The sequence below is a fragment of the Euprymna scolopes genome, chromosome 1 (genome assembly GCF_053919585.1).
Source record: "Euprymna scolopes isolate OS-2025 chromosome 1, ASM5391958v1, whole genome shotgun sequence".
NCBI classification, from domain to species: Eukaryota; Metazoa; Mollusca; class Cephalopoda; order Sepiida; family Sepiolidae; genus Euprymna; species Euprymna scolopes.
The window spans coordinates 68,805,391-68,825,067 of NC_136482.1; the positions used below are offsets into that span (position 1 = coordinate 68,805,391).

Genomic DNA, 19,677 nt, shown 5'->3' on the forward strand with positions numbered 1-19,677 from the left:
GGTTGTATCTTGAAATACATATTTAAAATATAATAATAAAAAAAATACTTCAATAATCAAATGTACACATGACACATCAAGCAAATTATAATACTGACTACAACTTGAATGTCTTCAAGTCCAACATAAACAAATTCCTGACAAACCGCCCCCTTAAGTAAGACACTATCAAATCTCCGATACTAATGATTACTACAATACTATCTCATTGATTACTGTACACGCAATAACCCTTATCCCTGAGTGGCCTCCGGGCCTTGATAAGTGGTGACATCCATGTAAAAAAAAAATACTCTTTTAAATGCTATATAATTAAAAAAAAGATTTGACTTCTTCTGATTTCAGCATGTCATCCTCAAATCAAAGCTTATTGATACGGACATGGCCCACCAATTAAGTGTCTTACAACAGATAATGTTGAACTTGTATGAAGAAAGAATGAACTCCCCACCTGATCCTGCAAAGGTAAATTTTTTCAGCATTTTTTTTTAATCAGATCAGTCTTCATATTTGTTTCTACACCATTATATCCTAAAAATAAAAAAATTTGAACCTCAAATTTAAAAAGGTCGACTTTGAATTAAAAAAAAATATCTGAATTTTAAATTAAATTTTTCTTTGTATTTTACATATGTTTTTTTTTAAATTTTACATTGAACTTTTAATGTAAAGTTAAAAATAGTATAATATTGTCATTCAAATTCACTATGGGCTTGATCTTTATTCCTGATCTGAAATGAAACACGTACATCAAATCCGTTGCCAAGGTCGCTAGAAAAATGGTGGGACCCTTCTACTGTTTCAGTAGATATCTCACTGCTGATGCAATTCTCTACTTATGTAAGAGCCAAGGATGGAGTACTGTTGCCACATCTGAGCAGAAGCTGTTAGAAGCAGTTTATTTTGCCTTGACAGAGTTCAAAATAGACTTCGTAGCCTACTGGGGGATGCCTTTTTCTCTTCCCTGCAACCTCTTTCTTACAAAAGAGACATTGCAAGCCTATCTCTGCTTTATCATTATTTTCATGGTAAGTGCTCGTTTGAGCACCCTTCACTAAACTTTCATGAAAAACACTTGTCAAGCTGAAACCACTATCAATAATTTCCTCCACTTTTTATCTGTACCTAAACCTAAACATAGATTCCATGAACAAAACTTCTTTCTTAGAACTGCATGTCTGTGGAACTCTGTTCCGTTTTCCTGACTACAATTTGGTTGTCTCCAAGTCTAACGTAAACAAATTCTTGATGAACCATTCCCTTAAGTAATCCAATTTACTAAATTTCCACTACTAACAATTACGATATTGTTCCATCGACTAGCATACACTCATTAACCCTTATCCTCCAGTGGCGTCCAGGCCTTGATAAGTGGTGACTCCAATGTAAAAAAAAAAAAAAAAAATAGGTGAATTGGAAACTTTGATGGATGACGTCACAGACTAAAGTACTGGCTGGCAACAAACCTTATTTTTTCAATCAGACTCTCTCCAAAACTGATGTATATAAAGAGCACTTGTAAGCACCCCCCTATCTCCCTGGCATGGGAGTGAGGTGTTTAGTATGAATAAAATGTTAAATTTAAATGACTGTTCAAGATATTGTGTTGTTTGTTGTTTAAGATTTTCTTGGTTAATACAACCATAAAATGCTAAAAAATGTTTTTTTTTTTTTTTTTCACTGAAGTTTGTTAGAGCAAAATAGAGAGGGAAAGGAAAGGAGAAAAAGAAACTGGTAAAATGATTTTTGCAGACCATGAAGAGAAAAGCTGTAACATTTCCCACTATTATGGCATTAGGAGGCCACATCAGAAGCTACTGCATAGTCCAGAATCCATTCACCAAATGGCAATGCAAATACAAATGTTGTCATGATGAACGTGTAGCATGAGAGTGGAGATACCATAGATCACTGAAGTTTCATATAAAACTAATAACAACATCTCTACTATTGACTCAACTTTTTTAATAGTTTCATTAACATACAAGCACAGGTTTGGTTCAGCAGGTAGGCTTTAGCTATAAAAAGAAAATTGAGTTTAGCAGTTTCATCTTGTCTTCTTGCTTTATGGGAAGAGACGAGATGTTTTTGGCATGTAGTTTTCACACATCTGTTCAGCAATTGTTTTTATTTCTAGTGTCAAACTCAGACTGGGTTGAAATCAAGAATATGTAGTAAGCATAGAAATTACCTAATGTATTTCTAGGTGAGTTTTAACATGCCTGTTTTAGCCAACCGAACCACAAACTAGTCACTACACAAGAGATTGCATGTAAAAAAAAATTGATCTCAGTCATGCAACTGTTGCACATATGAGACAAATAAAAATGATGAGAGGTAAGCCAGCTGTATGCAACCATTTATCAAGTTCATATTCAGCTTTTTTAATTTGAAGTTGAGCCTTATTTTTCATTTGAGTGGAAAAAAGTTGTAGATGACTGAAATCTATAATATATATGTCACCTGTCTGTTTAAATGTATGTATGCCTAAAACTTTCGACAGAGGCGACAGATTTTCACAAGATCGATATTTTTGTTTTTCACATTCTTTTCTTCCTTCGGGGTACGGGTTTGAGCCTGCCTGCCTACTATCACTTTTTTTTTTTTTTTTGCTCAACACACACCTCCAAATACCCAGGCAATGTCGGGCACTCAGGCTAGTTCTTTTGATAAATTGCAATTTTCATATTGTAGCATAATTTAGATGTGAGTGTGTGAAAATAATGTTAAAAATGATATCTCTACTTGTATATCAAAATCTGTGTGTATGTGTGTGTGAGTTCATTCCCTATGGATTCTGAAATGATTTTGAGAATTTCACACAAATGCATTTTATGTGTCTGGGACTTTTCTTAGATAGGTTTTGCATTGGAATGCCTCCACTGTATAAAAAAAAATCTGATAAAAGAAAGAACAGTACAATTTTTACCAAAGTTAACACTCTGCAATAGCCTAACATTGCAAGTGCATTTAAGAAGTTTTATTCAAGCTATTATATGAAAATAATTTTATAAAATCAATGGTAGGTTCTCTACAGTGCAATGTAGACTACAATGTATTGTGAATACAATGTATGCGAGAAGGCATGTGAAGCTTCCTCCTAGTGCACTTTGATGTGCCCCTAACTAGAGCAGGCAATCAATTGATTTGATTGAAATATGGGTGATTTCACCAATTTTGATGACAATAAAAATATTAGAAGTATGAAACATTTGTTGATCCTCACTTAGTTCAGGGCAACACTGGGTCTCCCTGCTAGTTTTCTATAAAAGGGTAAAATTCAGCAGAGAGTGTAAAATTCTATTTAAAAGTTTTAGATAGATTTAGGTATGTGTCAGTATATGTCATAGGCAGAAATCTGAAATTAGACATGGCAAAGAAGAAATAAAAATTTGCCTCTTTAGACCTGTGTACTGACTGTTTGGATGCTCCTTTTTTCAATTCTGTCTTTATTATGTGTATTATTTGAATTACTGTTCTCAATTTGAATTTTATTTTCACAACATTTCGGCCAATGTAACTTCTGACCTTCTTCAGGTATATCCTGTTGAACTTGGGAATCTGCATAGAATTATGAATGCAACCCTTTATTTAATCCATAGTGATAGTATGCTTTCATTCTGCCAATCATGTCCAGGTAGAAATCTTAAGTAATTCACATTTGTATTCTGGGTATCACCCATACTGAAGAGTGACTCTTCAATCTCCTGAAGAGTATAACTTACAACTGAATTTCACCTATTTCTTCATCCGTTATGCCATGGAGATTACATCAGCCAAAATGTTGTGAAAATAACACTCAAAATGAGAACAGGAGTTTAATAGTCCAAATAATACAAATTATCAATCCTTATCTCCAAAATTCGAAAACATAATTTCTGTTTTTGTTGTTCACCTATTTCTAATACTGTAAAAAATAAAACAATAGAGAAGATGAGCCACTTAGTAAGGATATTTGTAGCGTTTTTCTTTATAAGATTATTTATTATTACAGCTACCAGGGAAGATAGCCAAAATTATAGAGATGTCACTACCTGCTGATCATCTAGTAATTTACATGTCTGAGAGATGAACAGCTTTTCTGTCAGTGAAGATTTGTGCGGTCAAATAAATCCATCACACTGCAACATAATTGTTTGCTCAACAAAAATGAAATTATATTGAAAAAAGCTTAAGACTTTGAACAGACCTTATAGATTATCTATGGGGGCATACTTATGTTTTGATTGTTGATCTTGAAGTATTACAATGACAAATGATAACATTTGTTTCGGGTGAAGAAGAAATATTAATGTTTATCTTTTTCTATCTAATTATGTTATATTTTTTTTTTTTCAATTTCAAGAATGCCAAAGATATAAGTGAACTTCAGAAAATTGCCTTTGACTTTGAAGGTGAGATTGGTTCACGAAAAACTATCACTGTCAGTCGTGATTTCACAAAGGATGCCTCAAAAGATGCTAAGAAACTTGGTTTTAAAGTAAGTGGACATTTTTTTTTCTTCATGTGTCTCAATTTTTTTCAGATTTTACAAAATTGAGTCAAATTTATTCAGTGATGTTGAACTTAACTGGAAGTTTTGGTTATTCTCCATTTTGTATTGCCTTCTTTTCTTGATGTTCAGTCAGTTTTGTAGACAATATTTGTAACTTTTTCTGTGGCAACAAAATTATAAAGACAAGAATGCATTTGATCTAATTTGCAATGATATAGCTGCATTTCACCTTCCCCAATGAATTATTTTTCAAAACATTCATTACTGTTTTCTAAAAACACTGATTTCCACTCAGTCTTCGGGTTAGTGGTAAAAAAATATTGTTAAATGCTCTAAAATTATAGAATGACTCAGAATTGGAAAGCATTTTGTGTTAGATTTATACATAAAACTGATCTTACCACTCTAAATGCTAAAATAATTACCTTTTGTTTTTCTTTCTGCCAAGATTTTTTTTAGGGTGTTCACACTTAATTGCAAAAAAAAATCTCTTCTTTTTTTTTTAGGGTGAGTCAATAAAGGATGTTAATCTACAAATGTCCTCCCTCCAAAATTTCTTTCTTTTTTTTTTTTCTATTGGAATAGTTCACACAAAAATCCAAATTAACTGGAACAATCAAGAACGTTCAAATGTACCATTTATTCGATGCAATTCTGAATTTTTGAGATAAGCTGTTAATATTTGTATTATTTTGATTAATCGCACAATTATTCTCATCTTGGGTGTTATTGGCACAACGTTTTGGCCACTACACCCCTGCAACATTCTTTAGACGTTGAATACATGTTTCTTTTTTTCTACTAAGGAAAAGGGGATTTAGCTCTACATTGCAAGAATTCAAACCGTGAGTTTTAGAGTGGGTCCGTAGATAATAAAGAAAGTTCAATCTTCAGGGGTCACAAGGATATTTTTTCTTAAGGCTTTCTTTTGACTCAATTTTTCGAGATATCTATGCTAATTGTTAATATTAATGAAAAAAAAAAATACAAATTCACAAGAGAAAACTAACAAAACATATGCCCAGCCCAAGGGAAGTAACTTCACAAAAAAACGTCTTCCCTTGGAGTTATCTCCTTTGCATTGTGTTTAAAAAAGAAAAGAAAAAAACGAAAATACGCGTGGGTATCGATCGTCTGTTTTGTAAAACATTTTTTTAATTAATAATGCTGGTCCTATTTACTTTCCTCCCCACGAAGACAAAGTTCAACACAAGATTTGTTTCTAATGCGGGAAAAATCTATCTCCCCTCCCCCCAAATGGGTTATTCTGAATCAAAAGAAAAAATTAAATTGCCTTGGTTTTGAAGGATTTATCCTTTACTAACCAAAGATAAGAAAATAAAACATATACTACACTTTGCTCCTTTCATAAGTTGTTAGTTTTCACCTTTCGTATTTTTAATTTGAATATGTTTTAAACCTGGACATTGCATCTATATGACTGGTTATTTCTGTTGGTCTGTTCGTTTCACTAAACCTTGCCCTTTAGACCTCACAACATAATTTAATAATTCTCTCAACTCCATTCTTATCACTTCCATTTTTACCTGTGCTACATGTACTAATGTTATATAGGGTTTCATTAGTATTATTGTTCTTGTTGTTATTAATAGTGAGTGTCTTAGAGAGAGATTAGATGTTGTAGAGAGATTGTTCGTTTTATAATGATATTCATATTTATAAAAACGTTTATACTTAGATGTGTTGATGGAAGCTCTTTGAGTGAAGAGATAGTGTTCAGACAGTCTTAGTGTAGATATGAGATGTCGAGACGTGTATGTAAGATGTGTATGTACAGACATTTTGAAACACATGATGTACAAGACATATAATGACAATTTTCACTTTACATTTTGGTAGAATCACAACACAAAGACGATGTTTATAAAAACACATGATGGTTTTATTTCCTCTCACGACCGGCCATGGTTTTCATTATCAAGAATTCAAAGCTTCACATATTAAGTTTCAAAAGTGACCGTCTCGCTTCTAGACGTTCGAATCAAACTCTAAACTATTGTCTGTCTCCTCTCTCTCTCCCCAGTTTCTCCTTGCTTAACTCTAAAGTTTTCTAACTATATCTAGAACTTTCTATTTTCCATGACATCATACACATGTTAAAACATGTCTTCTTTCACGTGTTCTGGACATGCGTGCCCAAAACTTTTCCTTTTTTTTACAAAAGGAATTTTAACCTATATTCTCAGTAACCTATATTTCCAATATGTTAAAAACATGTTTATTAAATTATCTTGTAGCTGCATTCTTTCAATTGAATTTTCATAACAAAATTGACAGTGCACATTCTTTTCTTGAAACTATTTTATCTCTAAGCTAAACAATCGTTTGTTTTACATTCCATTTTCTAATTCTCACATGTAATCTATTTCTAAACCTAAATTACGAGGTTCGAATTTCGTCTATGCTATTTCATTTTCATTTTAACTAAATCTCTCTATTTTTATACTTACATGAAAAGGGAACAGCCCTTATCATGTAGCACTAATCCAAGAATTCTCATTTATATTTCCAATAAGCCCTCTGTTGTGTATGCATCTCTTTATACTTAATCTTCCTCTGAGTTCATTAGATCTAAGTCTATCTTGAAGACTTGTACATCGATCTTATTGCTCATATCATTTTTTTTTATGCAATACATGTCTTCAACTTTCTCTGGCCAAGTTTTACTTCCATACATCCTCACACTGCATTGACATGCCTAACAGTCTCTTTCATTGGTCAACAGTTTTTATATTCTATTTTTCTAACTCTGAAAATATTCAATTTTTTTTTAATTAAGAAAGATGCTGAAAAATGTGTTCAAACTAAACTTTGATTATGACATGTGCAAAACAGATTTTTCATTAAATTTCCTAACTAGTCGAATCTTTGATCTTGTTTTTAAGAGATTTAAATCAAACTTTTTTTTTTTTTTTTTACAGAATGTTGCAAATCCATTAGAGGATTTTCGACAAACTCCTCCCGGTGTGCTGGCCTTGGATTGCATGCTATATTTTGCTCGTGTACATGGTGATAGTTATGTCAAAGTAAGTTTATCATAAATTAATATTTATTTTTACATGAAATTATTATAACTTAAATTACTTAAAACATTTTTTTTATTGAATAATGCATTTCATATTTTAGATTTAAAAAATCCTTTGTCAGAGCAACGTGTTAGGCTATTGTTACATTCCATTGTGATAATATAAGTGGTTTTCCCGGTAGTGTATTTATTTGCAATTTGTTTTTGCAAATTTTTTTCTAAATGATACCAAACTTTTTTTGTTTTTTTTTTCACAATATTATTTTTTATTCTAATCAAAGGGATACAGTTCTCTATGAATAAATATAGAGTTATAGCTCATGTTTTAAAAGTTAGGGGCCATTTAAAGATAATTCTGAATAAAACAATGTATTTTCTAGAATAAATTAAATCAAATTACATTTTATTTTCCCTACCAATAGGTTACAATAATTCAGAAAAACTGACTGACCGAAATGAAATGTTGATTTTAACAGAAAAAAGGTAATCAATCACAATAACACAAGGAACAGACTGGCTGTACTTTATATATTATATAAAACTTGAAACTTTTTAGTTGTCTGGTTCTGTTAAAATCGACTGCTTAAATAAAACACCACATCTTTCATGCATGTGACATAACACGCTTTTGAGTAGTTGACTTTAACAGGACAAAACAGTAGTTACCACAACCATTCTATATGTAGTGTGTACGCATATAAGATGATGATATCTACCCAGAGTTTATCAACCAAGAAAATTTTTTTTAAAATCTTCAATCTTTTTGCTGTCATTAATTTTACCCTAAAGAGAAGCAGAACACCTGCTGATACAAAGATAGTGGATAAATAAAATCACAACAGTAGGTTTATCTGGTACCTCAGTTCTGCAGTTGGTGATATTTGTCATCTTTCCTTTGTGGTAGTTGAGTCAATGGTTTAGTATGAATGGATGAAGATTAAGCATAAACAACGTTAAATATTTATAATATATATTTCATTCTTCAAACAGTAATTAATCTCCTTCGACAGATTGTTTCTGGTTTAAGTCATAAATTCCTAGGACGTTTGACTATCATCTTCTTTATGTGGCTCTGAGAACAGGCCCACATGAGCGTCCATAGGCAACTGCAGTTAAACACTAACTGATTAACTTAGCAACGATTTCAAAAGTCTCCTTTCCTAACATTTGATTTTACTCAGCCAATCATTTTGATATTATTCATTCCCCTTTGCTTCTCTTTCTTATCAAACAGATTTTTAAAATCTCATTTTTTTTTTATAATTAAGCTTGCATTTGGTTAATATTAAAGTCTCTTATTTTAATTCCTTCAAATTAAAGTTGATATCTGTCTGTTGCTTTCTTATTTTTACCTTCATTAACTAACCAAATTAATGGGAAATAAAAAAAAAATGAATTTATATTTTTTCTGGATATGCAAAGGGATAGGCTTGTTATGATTGGATGAATTTCTAGTGAATGTCTTGATCATAGCTTTGACTCCCTGCGATTAAAGTTGAAGTGTCCAGACTGGATTCAGCTCTGTATTGCATTCACCGATAGTAGTATAGGCATGTTAGCTGAAGCTTTTCTTTTATAAATAGATATATACACATTTCACTTGAAAGTAAAAAAAGAAAAGAAAGACTGAAGAAACTTGAACTAACTTGGTTAAAGATGACCTTAAACTATAGCACATCAAAACCAATGTAAAGGATAAAATTTCATGGAGAAAAACATTTTGTACCACCATTATCTACATGCAATCCATATCTGATATGAGAAAAGACATACTGCATAATAATGAAGAAGAAATGAACAAAAACTCTTACAATTGCTCTTAATTTCTTTGTATACCATGAATCAAATATTATAATAAAACAGAACGATTTAATTAAAAATCCAAGGCTAAGATTCAACTTTTGTAGAATCCGTTTTTTGTTTTTTTTTACTCTCTTTATACAATTACTTGCATTTTATTGATTTCATCATATTTTATTGATTTCATATTTTATTGATTTCATCATATTTTATTGATTTCATCATATTTTATTGATTTCATATTTTATTGATTTCATATTTTATTGATTTCATCATATTTTATTGATTTCATCATATTTTATTGATTTCATTATATTTTATTGATTTCATCATATTTTATTGATTTCATTATATTTTATTGATTTCATATTTTATTGATTTCATTATATTTTATTGATTTCATATTTTATTGATTTCATTATATTTTATTGATTTCATTATATTTTATTGATTTCATATTTTATTGATTTCATATTTTATTGATTTCATCATATTTTATTGATTTCATATTTTATTGATTTCATTATATTTTATTGATTTCATTATATTTTATTGATTTCATATTTTATTGATTTCATCATATTTTATTGATTTCATATTTTATTGATTTCATCATATTTTATTGATTTCATATTTTATTGATTTCATCATATTTTATTGATTTCATCATATTTTATTGATTTCATATTTTATTGATTTCATATTTTATTGATTTCATATTTTATTGATTTCATCATATTTTATTGATTTCATCATATTTTAAACAATTTTTTAAAAAAGATTTTTATTTACTGCTTCCAAATCTTTTGTATCATTTTTTAAAATTTGGATTACTATAACTCTCATCTTGGTTGTTATTTTCACAATGCGTCATTGACGTTATTTCAGACATTCTTCATGTGCACCCTTTTAGATTTTGGAATCTTTTTCAAACAACTCGGAAACCCTATACAGAATTTTGACCTGAATCATTTAATCTGTTATCATTCTGTCAGTCATGACCAGGTAAAAGTGTAAATGATATTATTATCACATGTAGTTAGAACATTTGTCAGCCCCCAGAAGATTTTCTTTTAGAACTAATCAATGCCTTTATTCATTGTGCTTGTGGGTTTATTAACAGTCAGTTCTAAGTGACAGTCATCTAGAAGTTTAAGGTTCAATTCTTACTACAAGTGGTAATAACTAATAATAATGTAATAATTAACACATCTACCTATTGATTATGGCTGACAAAATTAGAACATGGATTATGTAAAGGGTTTCGTTCGGAATTCTGTATGTTCCCAAGTTCAAAAAGATACATTTAAAAATGGTCTGAGGTTACATTGGTCAAAACGCTTTGATTATAACACGCAAGCTGAGAACAGTAGTCCAAATAATACAAATTATTAGTATTCATTTGAAAGAGCTTCCAAATATGCATATTTGCATGGAAATTCCCAGAAGGTTAATTGTATTTTTCATGCTGTTTAGGTTGTATTGGAGAATTGCAGTCGTGCTGATGAACATGACTGTCCGTTTGCTCAGGCTAGCATCTATTTGACAAAGATTCTTTGTGAAATTTTGAAGATTGGAGAACCCCGTGAGTATGGTCCATTTCTTTCTTTTAAATAGTAACCATTTTTTCTGGGAGTTTGGTATTTCTTTTCCATGTTTTTTTTTTTCTTTTCTCGTAAATTAAAATTCAGAAACTTTCATGTTAAGATTAAGTAAATAAAAAAAAACATGTTTATAGAACAAAGATGTCATGAGGCAATATTAGCCAAAGAATGAGAGAGAAAAAGCACAAATTTAAAATTCAACTTTATTTGTCTGTTAGAGTTTAGTTTAAGTCATGCTGGCTGATAAAATCAATCTGCTTCTGCTGATGTATATGTGTGACATTTTTATTTTCTTTTTTTAATGCTTTGAATTGACTTTCCTACAAAAGGTGAAGATTTCATCTGCATTCACATTTTCAAACAGGTTTTTAAGATTAATCATATTTATAACCTTGAGAAACAGAGGCAAGGTCATCACAATCAATTAGGCAATGGTTTACTGTATATGCCTGTATAGACTGGGTGTGATTCCTTTAGTCTCTTGATATGCGTGAAAGAACTGACAACTGCTTTAATTATGATTAGAATAATTTTATTCTTGTACATATGCAGCTGTGAAAACTGCAATAAAAGTAAATAAAAACGATTGGCATAAATGTAATACAAAACGTACAAAATGATATGTTATTTAACAAAAATAACATGCAAGCAAATAAAATAATACAAAGGAAATAGACATGACAGTGACACCAGACACATGCGATACAAAAAAGGGTTCTTCAAGACTATCACGTGGAATGAGAATGTGACTGCCAAACGTATATATAAGTAAAGAAATATTTAATATATTCTTATTAAAAACAAGGCTACATACAAACTTATAACTAATTCATAACCAACAAAATATATAAAGATTTTGGATTCTTACCTCGTTGGCACTTTTAGGTACTAAAGAAAAAAGAACTGCTACTACATTTGAAACCAGCCGAACGATGGACGGATGGTGAAACGAAGCGACCTGGTCTCTCCAGGGTCTAATCTCAGAAAGGGCTTGGCATTCTTTCTGTGATATCACTTCGCCTGGGGCATTGACTGAATCATGACCCGGAAGTAGGAACGTCTATCTTATTTTGCTTTCTAAGCTATATATAACACAAATGAATAATTATTTATCTTATTTAAATATATTGATACCACTTTTACGATATTACTCTAACTAGAACGATATTTTTCCTATGTTTTTTGGCCTTATCTTAAGGGCCTGTTTTACAGTGACAGATTTAGCTAGGGTCTATTAGGCTTTGATATTCAGCATTAAAGGGCTAGAATACCAAAACCCATCTATCCTATGAAAAGATGAATCTGGCGGCAGTTACATTGGGGTTTAATCTTTGAGAAGAAATGAATGATTAATGAGTATGGCATATCTAGTTTTTTTAAAATTGCTTCTCTATGTGAATGTCTGAAACACAAGAACCATTCACCAATGTTACGTATATGTCTGCTTGGTGATCGTCTAGCAATTAAAATGGACAGTTAAGTCAGTTATCAATGAATACGAGACACTTTTGTTTATAAAAACACACTTAGTTTATTTTACGAAGTATTTAATATACACTTTTCAACACAATGACGGCATTAGTGGCAGGGATGGTTGTGAAACATGACAGTCGTGTCTCTTTGCCGTTTGTCTCTTTCACTGTCTCTGCTTTGTTTATTTTTCTCTTTTATTGAAGTATTTTGACCTGGTAATCTAGTTCGTCATCAGCCCGGGGATTCTGCTTGCCTGGTCTGACCCATAAAGGATTTGACGTCATGCTTCAGGCCCCGGGGATTCTATTGTTTCATTTTTGCTTGCCTGATCTGAGCCATAATGATTTGACATCATGGCTTCAGGTCCCGGGGATTCTATTGTTTCATTTTCGTTTGCTTGGATAATAGCTCGCTCGCACCTCTCCATAACACCAAGAAATGGTTTAATCTTGTTTATTATTTGAGTAAGAATTGCTTAACTCTTCCCATTTGTTTAGCTTGTATAATCTTACACTTGCTTTTAATAAAAAAAATATAACTTAAAATCTTTTACAGCTTCAGAAGAAAGCAATACATACCATCGGATTTTATTTAGTCATGATCGGTCATTTGAAGAATTTTTCAGCACTTGCATTCAGTTATGGAACAAGACTTGGAAAGAGATGAGAGCTACTACACAGGACTTCCAGAAGGTAATAAAATTTGTGTCCATAGTCATCCATTTAAATTAATTAAAAATTTGTTGTAGTCGTAACTTAAAAATCAAACTTTGTTTCTGGTTTGCCAAATTTCATATTGTTGTACCATATTATTGATATTATACTTAGTTACAATTTATTTAAAAAATTACAAATTTTAATATGAAGTATTGTTACGTACTGAATGGTATTAAGGTGACGTATTATATTTGTTGTTCATGTTAGTAAGAGTCTTAGTGTTTCATGTGTGTGATCATGTTGTTGGATGAAGATGTTATATATATTCATTGTGAGTGTTCATATTGTTGGGAGATGGAGACAGGTCTTATATATAACAAGACAGGCAGGTACGGTACATACTACTACAAGAGCACCAAGCCTGTAATTCAATGAGAGGAGATTTCTGAATATCTTGATAGACCGATAGATAGTGCGTTTACGTTTTGACAGTTGTACATTTTTATAAACGCAAAGTTCATATTAATACAATTACACTTTACCTTTGTTTTGGTAGAATAACAACACAAGATGGCAGTTATAAAAACACGTGATGATACGTTTATTTCTTCTTCGACCGGTCGGACATGATTTTGTATTTCAGGGATTCAAAGTTGTTACATGGTTATCTCTAAACCCTCTCGCTTCCAGAGGGTGCCTTGACTCTAACGGAGTATCAGTCTGATCTCCTCTGCTTCTCTGATCTCACTGATTGATCTCTCCTCACTTCTCCTCTCTGACTAATCTCTTATTCTGACTTATCTAACTAAATTCATAACTCATGACGTCACTGCATGACCAAGCACGTGCATACGAAAACACATGGCACGACATGCCTCCGTGTTTAAGCATGCATTGTTAGTCACATGTTTCTTACAAAGCTGACCCTCTAACCTAATTTTCGTAACCCACTTTACAAATAACATTTTCCATTGTCTGTTTTTAAATTCCTTATTTTAATTTTCATTTTTTTAACAGAAACAAAATTAATCATTACATTCCTTTTTCAATAAACAGATATCTAACTTTTTTGTGTGAGCTAAACAATGGCAATTCCACATTCTTTATTTTCAATAACATTCTGTATTTATTTTAACTTATGATTGGAATTCTCAATTCCAAATCTAGCTTCGCAAGTTCGAATCCTTGACTATCCTATTTCATATTTACATTTAACTAATTCCCTATTTTTTTACTCACATGAAAAGGGGACAGCCCTTATCATGTAACAGTATTTTTAAATACTCATGTAAAAATAAAAATTAGCAAAGATAACTCATTTTAAATTTAGATATAACAATTGAATAACAATAAACATAACATAAATTATAAATATTAACAGAGAAGATAACTCATTTTTAAATTTAAATTAAATAAATACAAGGGAGACAATTCCAAGGGAAAAAGTTTTTGTGTGAGGTTACCTCCCTTGAGCTGGGCATACAGTGATGATCATATTTATTGGCACGGTAAAATAAAAGTTAAATTTTGTCTAATAAATTCTAAAAAAGGGATTAAATTAAAGAAAATAACAAAGTATATTATGTATTTTTAACTGGCCTTTCCGATGCAGCAATCGGATTTTAGAAAAAATAAATAACAAAGGAACAACAAACATAATTGCAAAAAACCCTTGTTCAAAATTATTGGCACGGCTTTGTTTTTCTTTTAGTATCAGTATAATATCAATCAATTTCCGGTTTACGTGCTTTCTGAACTTTTTTATAGCCATATTATGCTTGTTTAACGCTAATTCAGTGAATAATTTTTTTCAGATAATTTTTAGATAGCGATTTATTTAAACTATTATAAGTGACTAAATTATAATTTTCAATCGCCATGGTTAAAACTAAGGAACACAGCGAAGACGTCAGGAAGCTTGTTGTAGCATGCCATACCAATGGGGAGGGCTATGATAAGATTTCAAAGAAGCTAAACCTTCCCAAATCCACTGTTAGAGCCATAATAAACAAGTTCAAATCGCAAGGCCACGTTATGAGTTTAGAGGGTAGAGGGAGAAAAAGGATTCTTTCCCCAAGAGATGAACGGAAAATTGTTCGACAAGTAAAACAAAACCCAAGGATCTCTGTTGGGGAGATTGTTGATGAACAGAGCACCTCTGGAGTGAATGTATCTCGACATACAGTTGGTAGAGTTTTGAAGAGAGCTGGTTTAAAAGCATGTCGTCCGAGAAAGACTCCCTTATTGAAGCCTATGCACCTGAAAGCAAGGCTAGCCTTTGCAAAACGTCATATTGATAAAGATGTTGCATTCTGGAAACGTGTTCTATGGACTGACGAAACGAAAATAGAGTTATTTGGCCATAATAAAGTGTCTTATATTTACAGAAAATCTGGCGAAGCTTTCCTGCCTAAGAACACCATACCCACAGTGAAGCACGGTGGAGGCAGTTTGATGTTTTGGGGATCCTTTGCTGCCTCTGGACCAGGGCGACTTGTTAAGGTCACAGGTAGCATAAAAAAGGAAGATTATGTTAAAATATTGGATGAAAACCTGAAAGACTCTGCTAAAGAGCTCTCACTTGGTCGTCGTTGGTGGTTCATGCCAGATAATGACCCAAAGCATTCGGCTAAACTGACTAAGAAATGGCTTGAGGACAATCATATTAATATTTTGGAGTGGCCATCACAAAGCCCAGACCTTAATCCAATTGAAAATTTATGGAGAACATTAAAATTGAGGGTAATGCAAAGGAAGCCTAAGAATCTTATTCAATTGGAGGATTATTGTCAGGAAGAGTGGGCTAAAATTACTACTGAAGAGTGCAACAACTTGGTTGTAAACTATGAAAAGCGACTGAGGAAGGTAATCAAGGCCAAAGGCTATACAATTGATTATTAAATAAATCGTGCCAATAATTTTGAACAAGGGTTTTTTGCAATTATGTTTGTTGTTCCTTTGTTATTTATTTTTTCTAAAATCCGATTGCTGCATCGAAAAGGCCAGTTAAAAATACATAATATACTTTGTTATTTTCTTTAATTTAATCCCTTTTTTAGAATTTATTAGACAAAATTTAACTTTTATTTTACCGTGCCAATAAATATGATCATCACTGTATGTTTAGTTATTTTTTTTTCTCCTGTGACTTTGTAATTTTTTTCACTAATATTAACAATTAGCATAGGTATCCCGAAAAATTGAGTCGAAAGAAAGTCTTAAAAACATATCCTAGTGACCCCTGAAGATTGAACTTTTTTTATGATCTATGGACCCACCCTCAACCCCGTTGTTCGAATTCTTGCAATGCAGATTTAACCCTTCTTTTCCTTGGTAGAAAAAAAAAGGAAATGTGTTCAACACATGAAGAAGGTAAATATAACATTGAATATAGCAGGAATTTTCTAATGTTAATTTAAAAAAGAAATATTTGTAAAAATCAAATGATTCAATCTACACTTATTCTGATGGATAAACTCTTGTTCTGTAATCACAACTGTATACAATTTTTTTTCATCTGCAAGTTTATTGACTACCTAAAATTAAAACGAATAAAAGAAAAAATGAGTTTCAACCGTTAAGTGTCTTTGCACATGAAATTAAAATCATTATTTTTTTAAAAAAGATTTCCAAGTGTTATTAATTGTAGATAATATTAGGATTAAAAATCACTTTGCTTCCATCTCTGCAACCAAAAAGATAATATTACTATTTTGCTGAAGGAGGAAGAAGCAAAGTGATGAGAAACTATTTAACTTTAAAATAAATACAATTCAAGAGAGAATGGAGTGAGATTGTTTAGATAAAATATGAAAGTATTTTTCTTTTTTTTACCTTTTATGTTTTTGAAATTCTCTTTTTATCAAGTAAATCTCTTACAGTTAACCATGCTATATATAAGATACATCAGTTTTAAGATCATATTAATAACGACTAGAATATTCTTAGATTCATAACATTCAAATTTTAGATGTTATTGTCTAAATAAATTTTTTGTCTTGTCACAAAAACATGAAAAAATACAGTGTATCAATTCACACAGAGTTTACTTGGGATTTTGTATAGTGGTGCACCCCAAGTCCTACCCTAGAAAACATCCTGTTTGTTACAGATTCTCCAAATACAGAGAGAGAATGACCCTGAGGTCCTGTTTGCCAGAACAAACACCAATCCCTTTTAGTGTGACTACAGATATTAAACTGCTGAATATCTGGCCAATCTGCCTTAGGTGGCCCTTCCAAGAACTGTAGTTCCTGACAGGATAGTCTTAACACTATCACATCTCCAATGACTTCTAGTTGAAGTTTTCAATAACATCTCTCTTTGCTGCATTTTGGATGTGGATCAGCTACCAACTCGTACTCCCTGTCAATAACTGAATCTCTGACCCTTTTGTCCATCTTTCTTCATTAAGATAATTATGGCATGCAGATTGAAATCTCGAGGGAGAACTAATCCAGGAGTTATTCCCTTTCCTCATTTATCTAGTTAGCAGAAATGCACTGTATGCATTGTATAGTGATGGTGTTTGTTGAGTGTCAAGACAGGAGATAGCCAATTTGTTGAATCAACCATGTCTGTACATATTTTACTTAAATAGGAAAAGGCCCACCATGAGTTCCAAGGAAAACATCAACATCTACAATATTATAATATGTCTTTTCTTTAACTGGAACAAGAATACAGAAACATAAAGAAGAAAAGTGGCTAGTTCAGCAGACAGGTATCATAGTAAAAATGTAATATAATTCCAATTAGTCTTAAGTTTATTTCTGCCTCTCATAACTAAACTGACAATGATGATGAGATGAAATGCCACATTAATTTAGATTGAAGTATTAATTCAAACTTTTATATTTGCTGCATATTTGCAGTATATATAGTAAAATTAAATTAAATTTCATTCAATTAAAACAGTAAAATGAGATTAAAATTCATTAAATTAAAATAGTATAATTAGATTAAAATTTATTCAATTAAACCTGATGCCATTTAGTTTTTGCGGTAGTTCGACAGAATAAAATCGAATAGGAAAAAAAATCAAATTGAAAAACTAATTGGGGTTTCATTTTAATTGTAAAAATTTAATTATTTTAAATATTGTTTATCTACAATACCAGTGTACTGAAATCATAAAAAATGACGACATTCTTTTTTTATTGCTTACTAACTAATATACAACTTTTATAATTACATTCACTTGAAAAAAAAAACAATAATTGGCTTGTTTACAATTTTAATACTTTAAGTTAGCTACTGATGCTTGGCATGATATTGCTTGCAGATACAAACACATATACCTAGCAACATAATGTTTAAATAGAGAATTTACTAAACTTACATAATAAAAAATATTTTGTAAACATTGAAAAATTAAACTCCAATTTTTTCTCAAAGTTTTTGCTTCTGGCCTTACTTATTCTTAGAATTAAATTAACTTGAAAAAAAAACCAGTCGTTTACATGATAAACAATACTAATACTTCAATTAACTACTGCTGGTATTTGCATTTGCTTGAATGTTTACTCGATTATCTCTTTTATTGTAACGCACAAAACATTAGCTATGTATATGTGATTCTTGTCTCTCAAATTAATAAATAACATGATCAAAATATATGCACACAAATGAAGTACATATAGTACTAGAATTTCTTCTACTCTCAGCAGTAGCTTTTTATTTAGACTTTTATCTGTTAATCACATTTGGATGTGACCAACCATTTGATTTTTGAATTCTGGCAATGGTAGGCACAGCTGCTAATAATTGCAAAAACTTAAATCATAGTCTGATCTTATTTTAGACTAAGTTTTTGATTATTCTCTAACTTTCTGGTTTAGGTGTTGAGTGTTGTGCGGGAACAGATCGTCCGGGGTCTTAATGACAGGCCACTTAATTTTGATGACTTCCGTGATCTCTTGAAGCAGTTTACCTATGCAGAAATTCTTAAGAATTGGGAAAAAGAACGACAAAGTAAAGAGGCATTGGAGTCAAATGCACAACCTATCATGTAAGTTACTTTTTTTTTTTTTTTTAAATTCTTTTTTGTTTATTTTTACCTTTTCTCTTTTTTCTTTCTCTTTCCTTTTTTTTTAATTATCGTTTTTCTTGAGTAACATAGTTATTTGTGGTCAATTAACTGCATTCAATGAATTGTTTACTAGAGATATTGCATGCATAATGTATCGGAGGTGTTTTTCAATCTGCAAGGTATGTCCACTTTGTTAGCGGAATCAACTTGTTAATTTCTTATTATTATTATATATTATTATTATTATATTATTATTATATTATTATTATTATATATTATTATTATTATATTATTATTATTATATATTACTAGCAGTTCAGCCCAGCTTTGCTCTATGTACTGTTCATAACTTTGTTTTTTTTTTAATTTTTTTTATTACATTTTAACCCCAAACAAGGCAAATTGCCACTTTGGTGTAGGGGGCTACTATCAGGGGCAACAACTATTGGGGTACTATGTAGGGATTTGGGCAGCAAGATGTCGGTTCACGTTACACTTGAACTTCTGCACGTCAGTAATGTTGGGGAAGCAGGGACCTGGAATGGAATTCCAGAGTCTAGCGGTTCTGGGGA

The 19,677-nt window shown here is 31.2% G+C and overlaps 1 protein-coding gene across 1 annotated transcript in view; it reads left to right on the forward strand.

Moving 5' to 3' along the window:
• The window catches only part of LOC145302656 (engulfment and cell motility protein 1-like), a 121,610-nt gene that overhangs the window by 63,873 nt on the left and 38,060 nt on the right, over positions 1-19,677 (forward strand). Inside the window, exons 11-16 of the mRNA XM_080144672.1 lie at positions 346-465; positions 4,346-4,480; positions 7,438-7,542; positions 10,818-10,926; positions 12,974-13,110; positions 18,915-19,084. Of these exons, the coding sequence (XP_080000798.1) occupies positions 346-465; positions 4,346-4,480; positions 7,438-7,542; positions 10,818-10,926; positions 12,974-13,110; positions 18,915-19,084 (776 nt within the window). The remainder of the gene's footprint in view (positions 1-345; positions 466-4,345; positions 4,481-7,437; positions 7,543-10,817; positions 10,927-12,973; positions 13,111-18,914; positions 19,085-19,677) is intronic.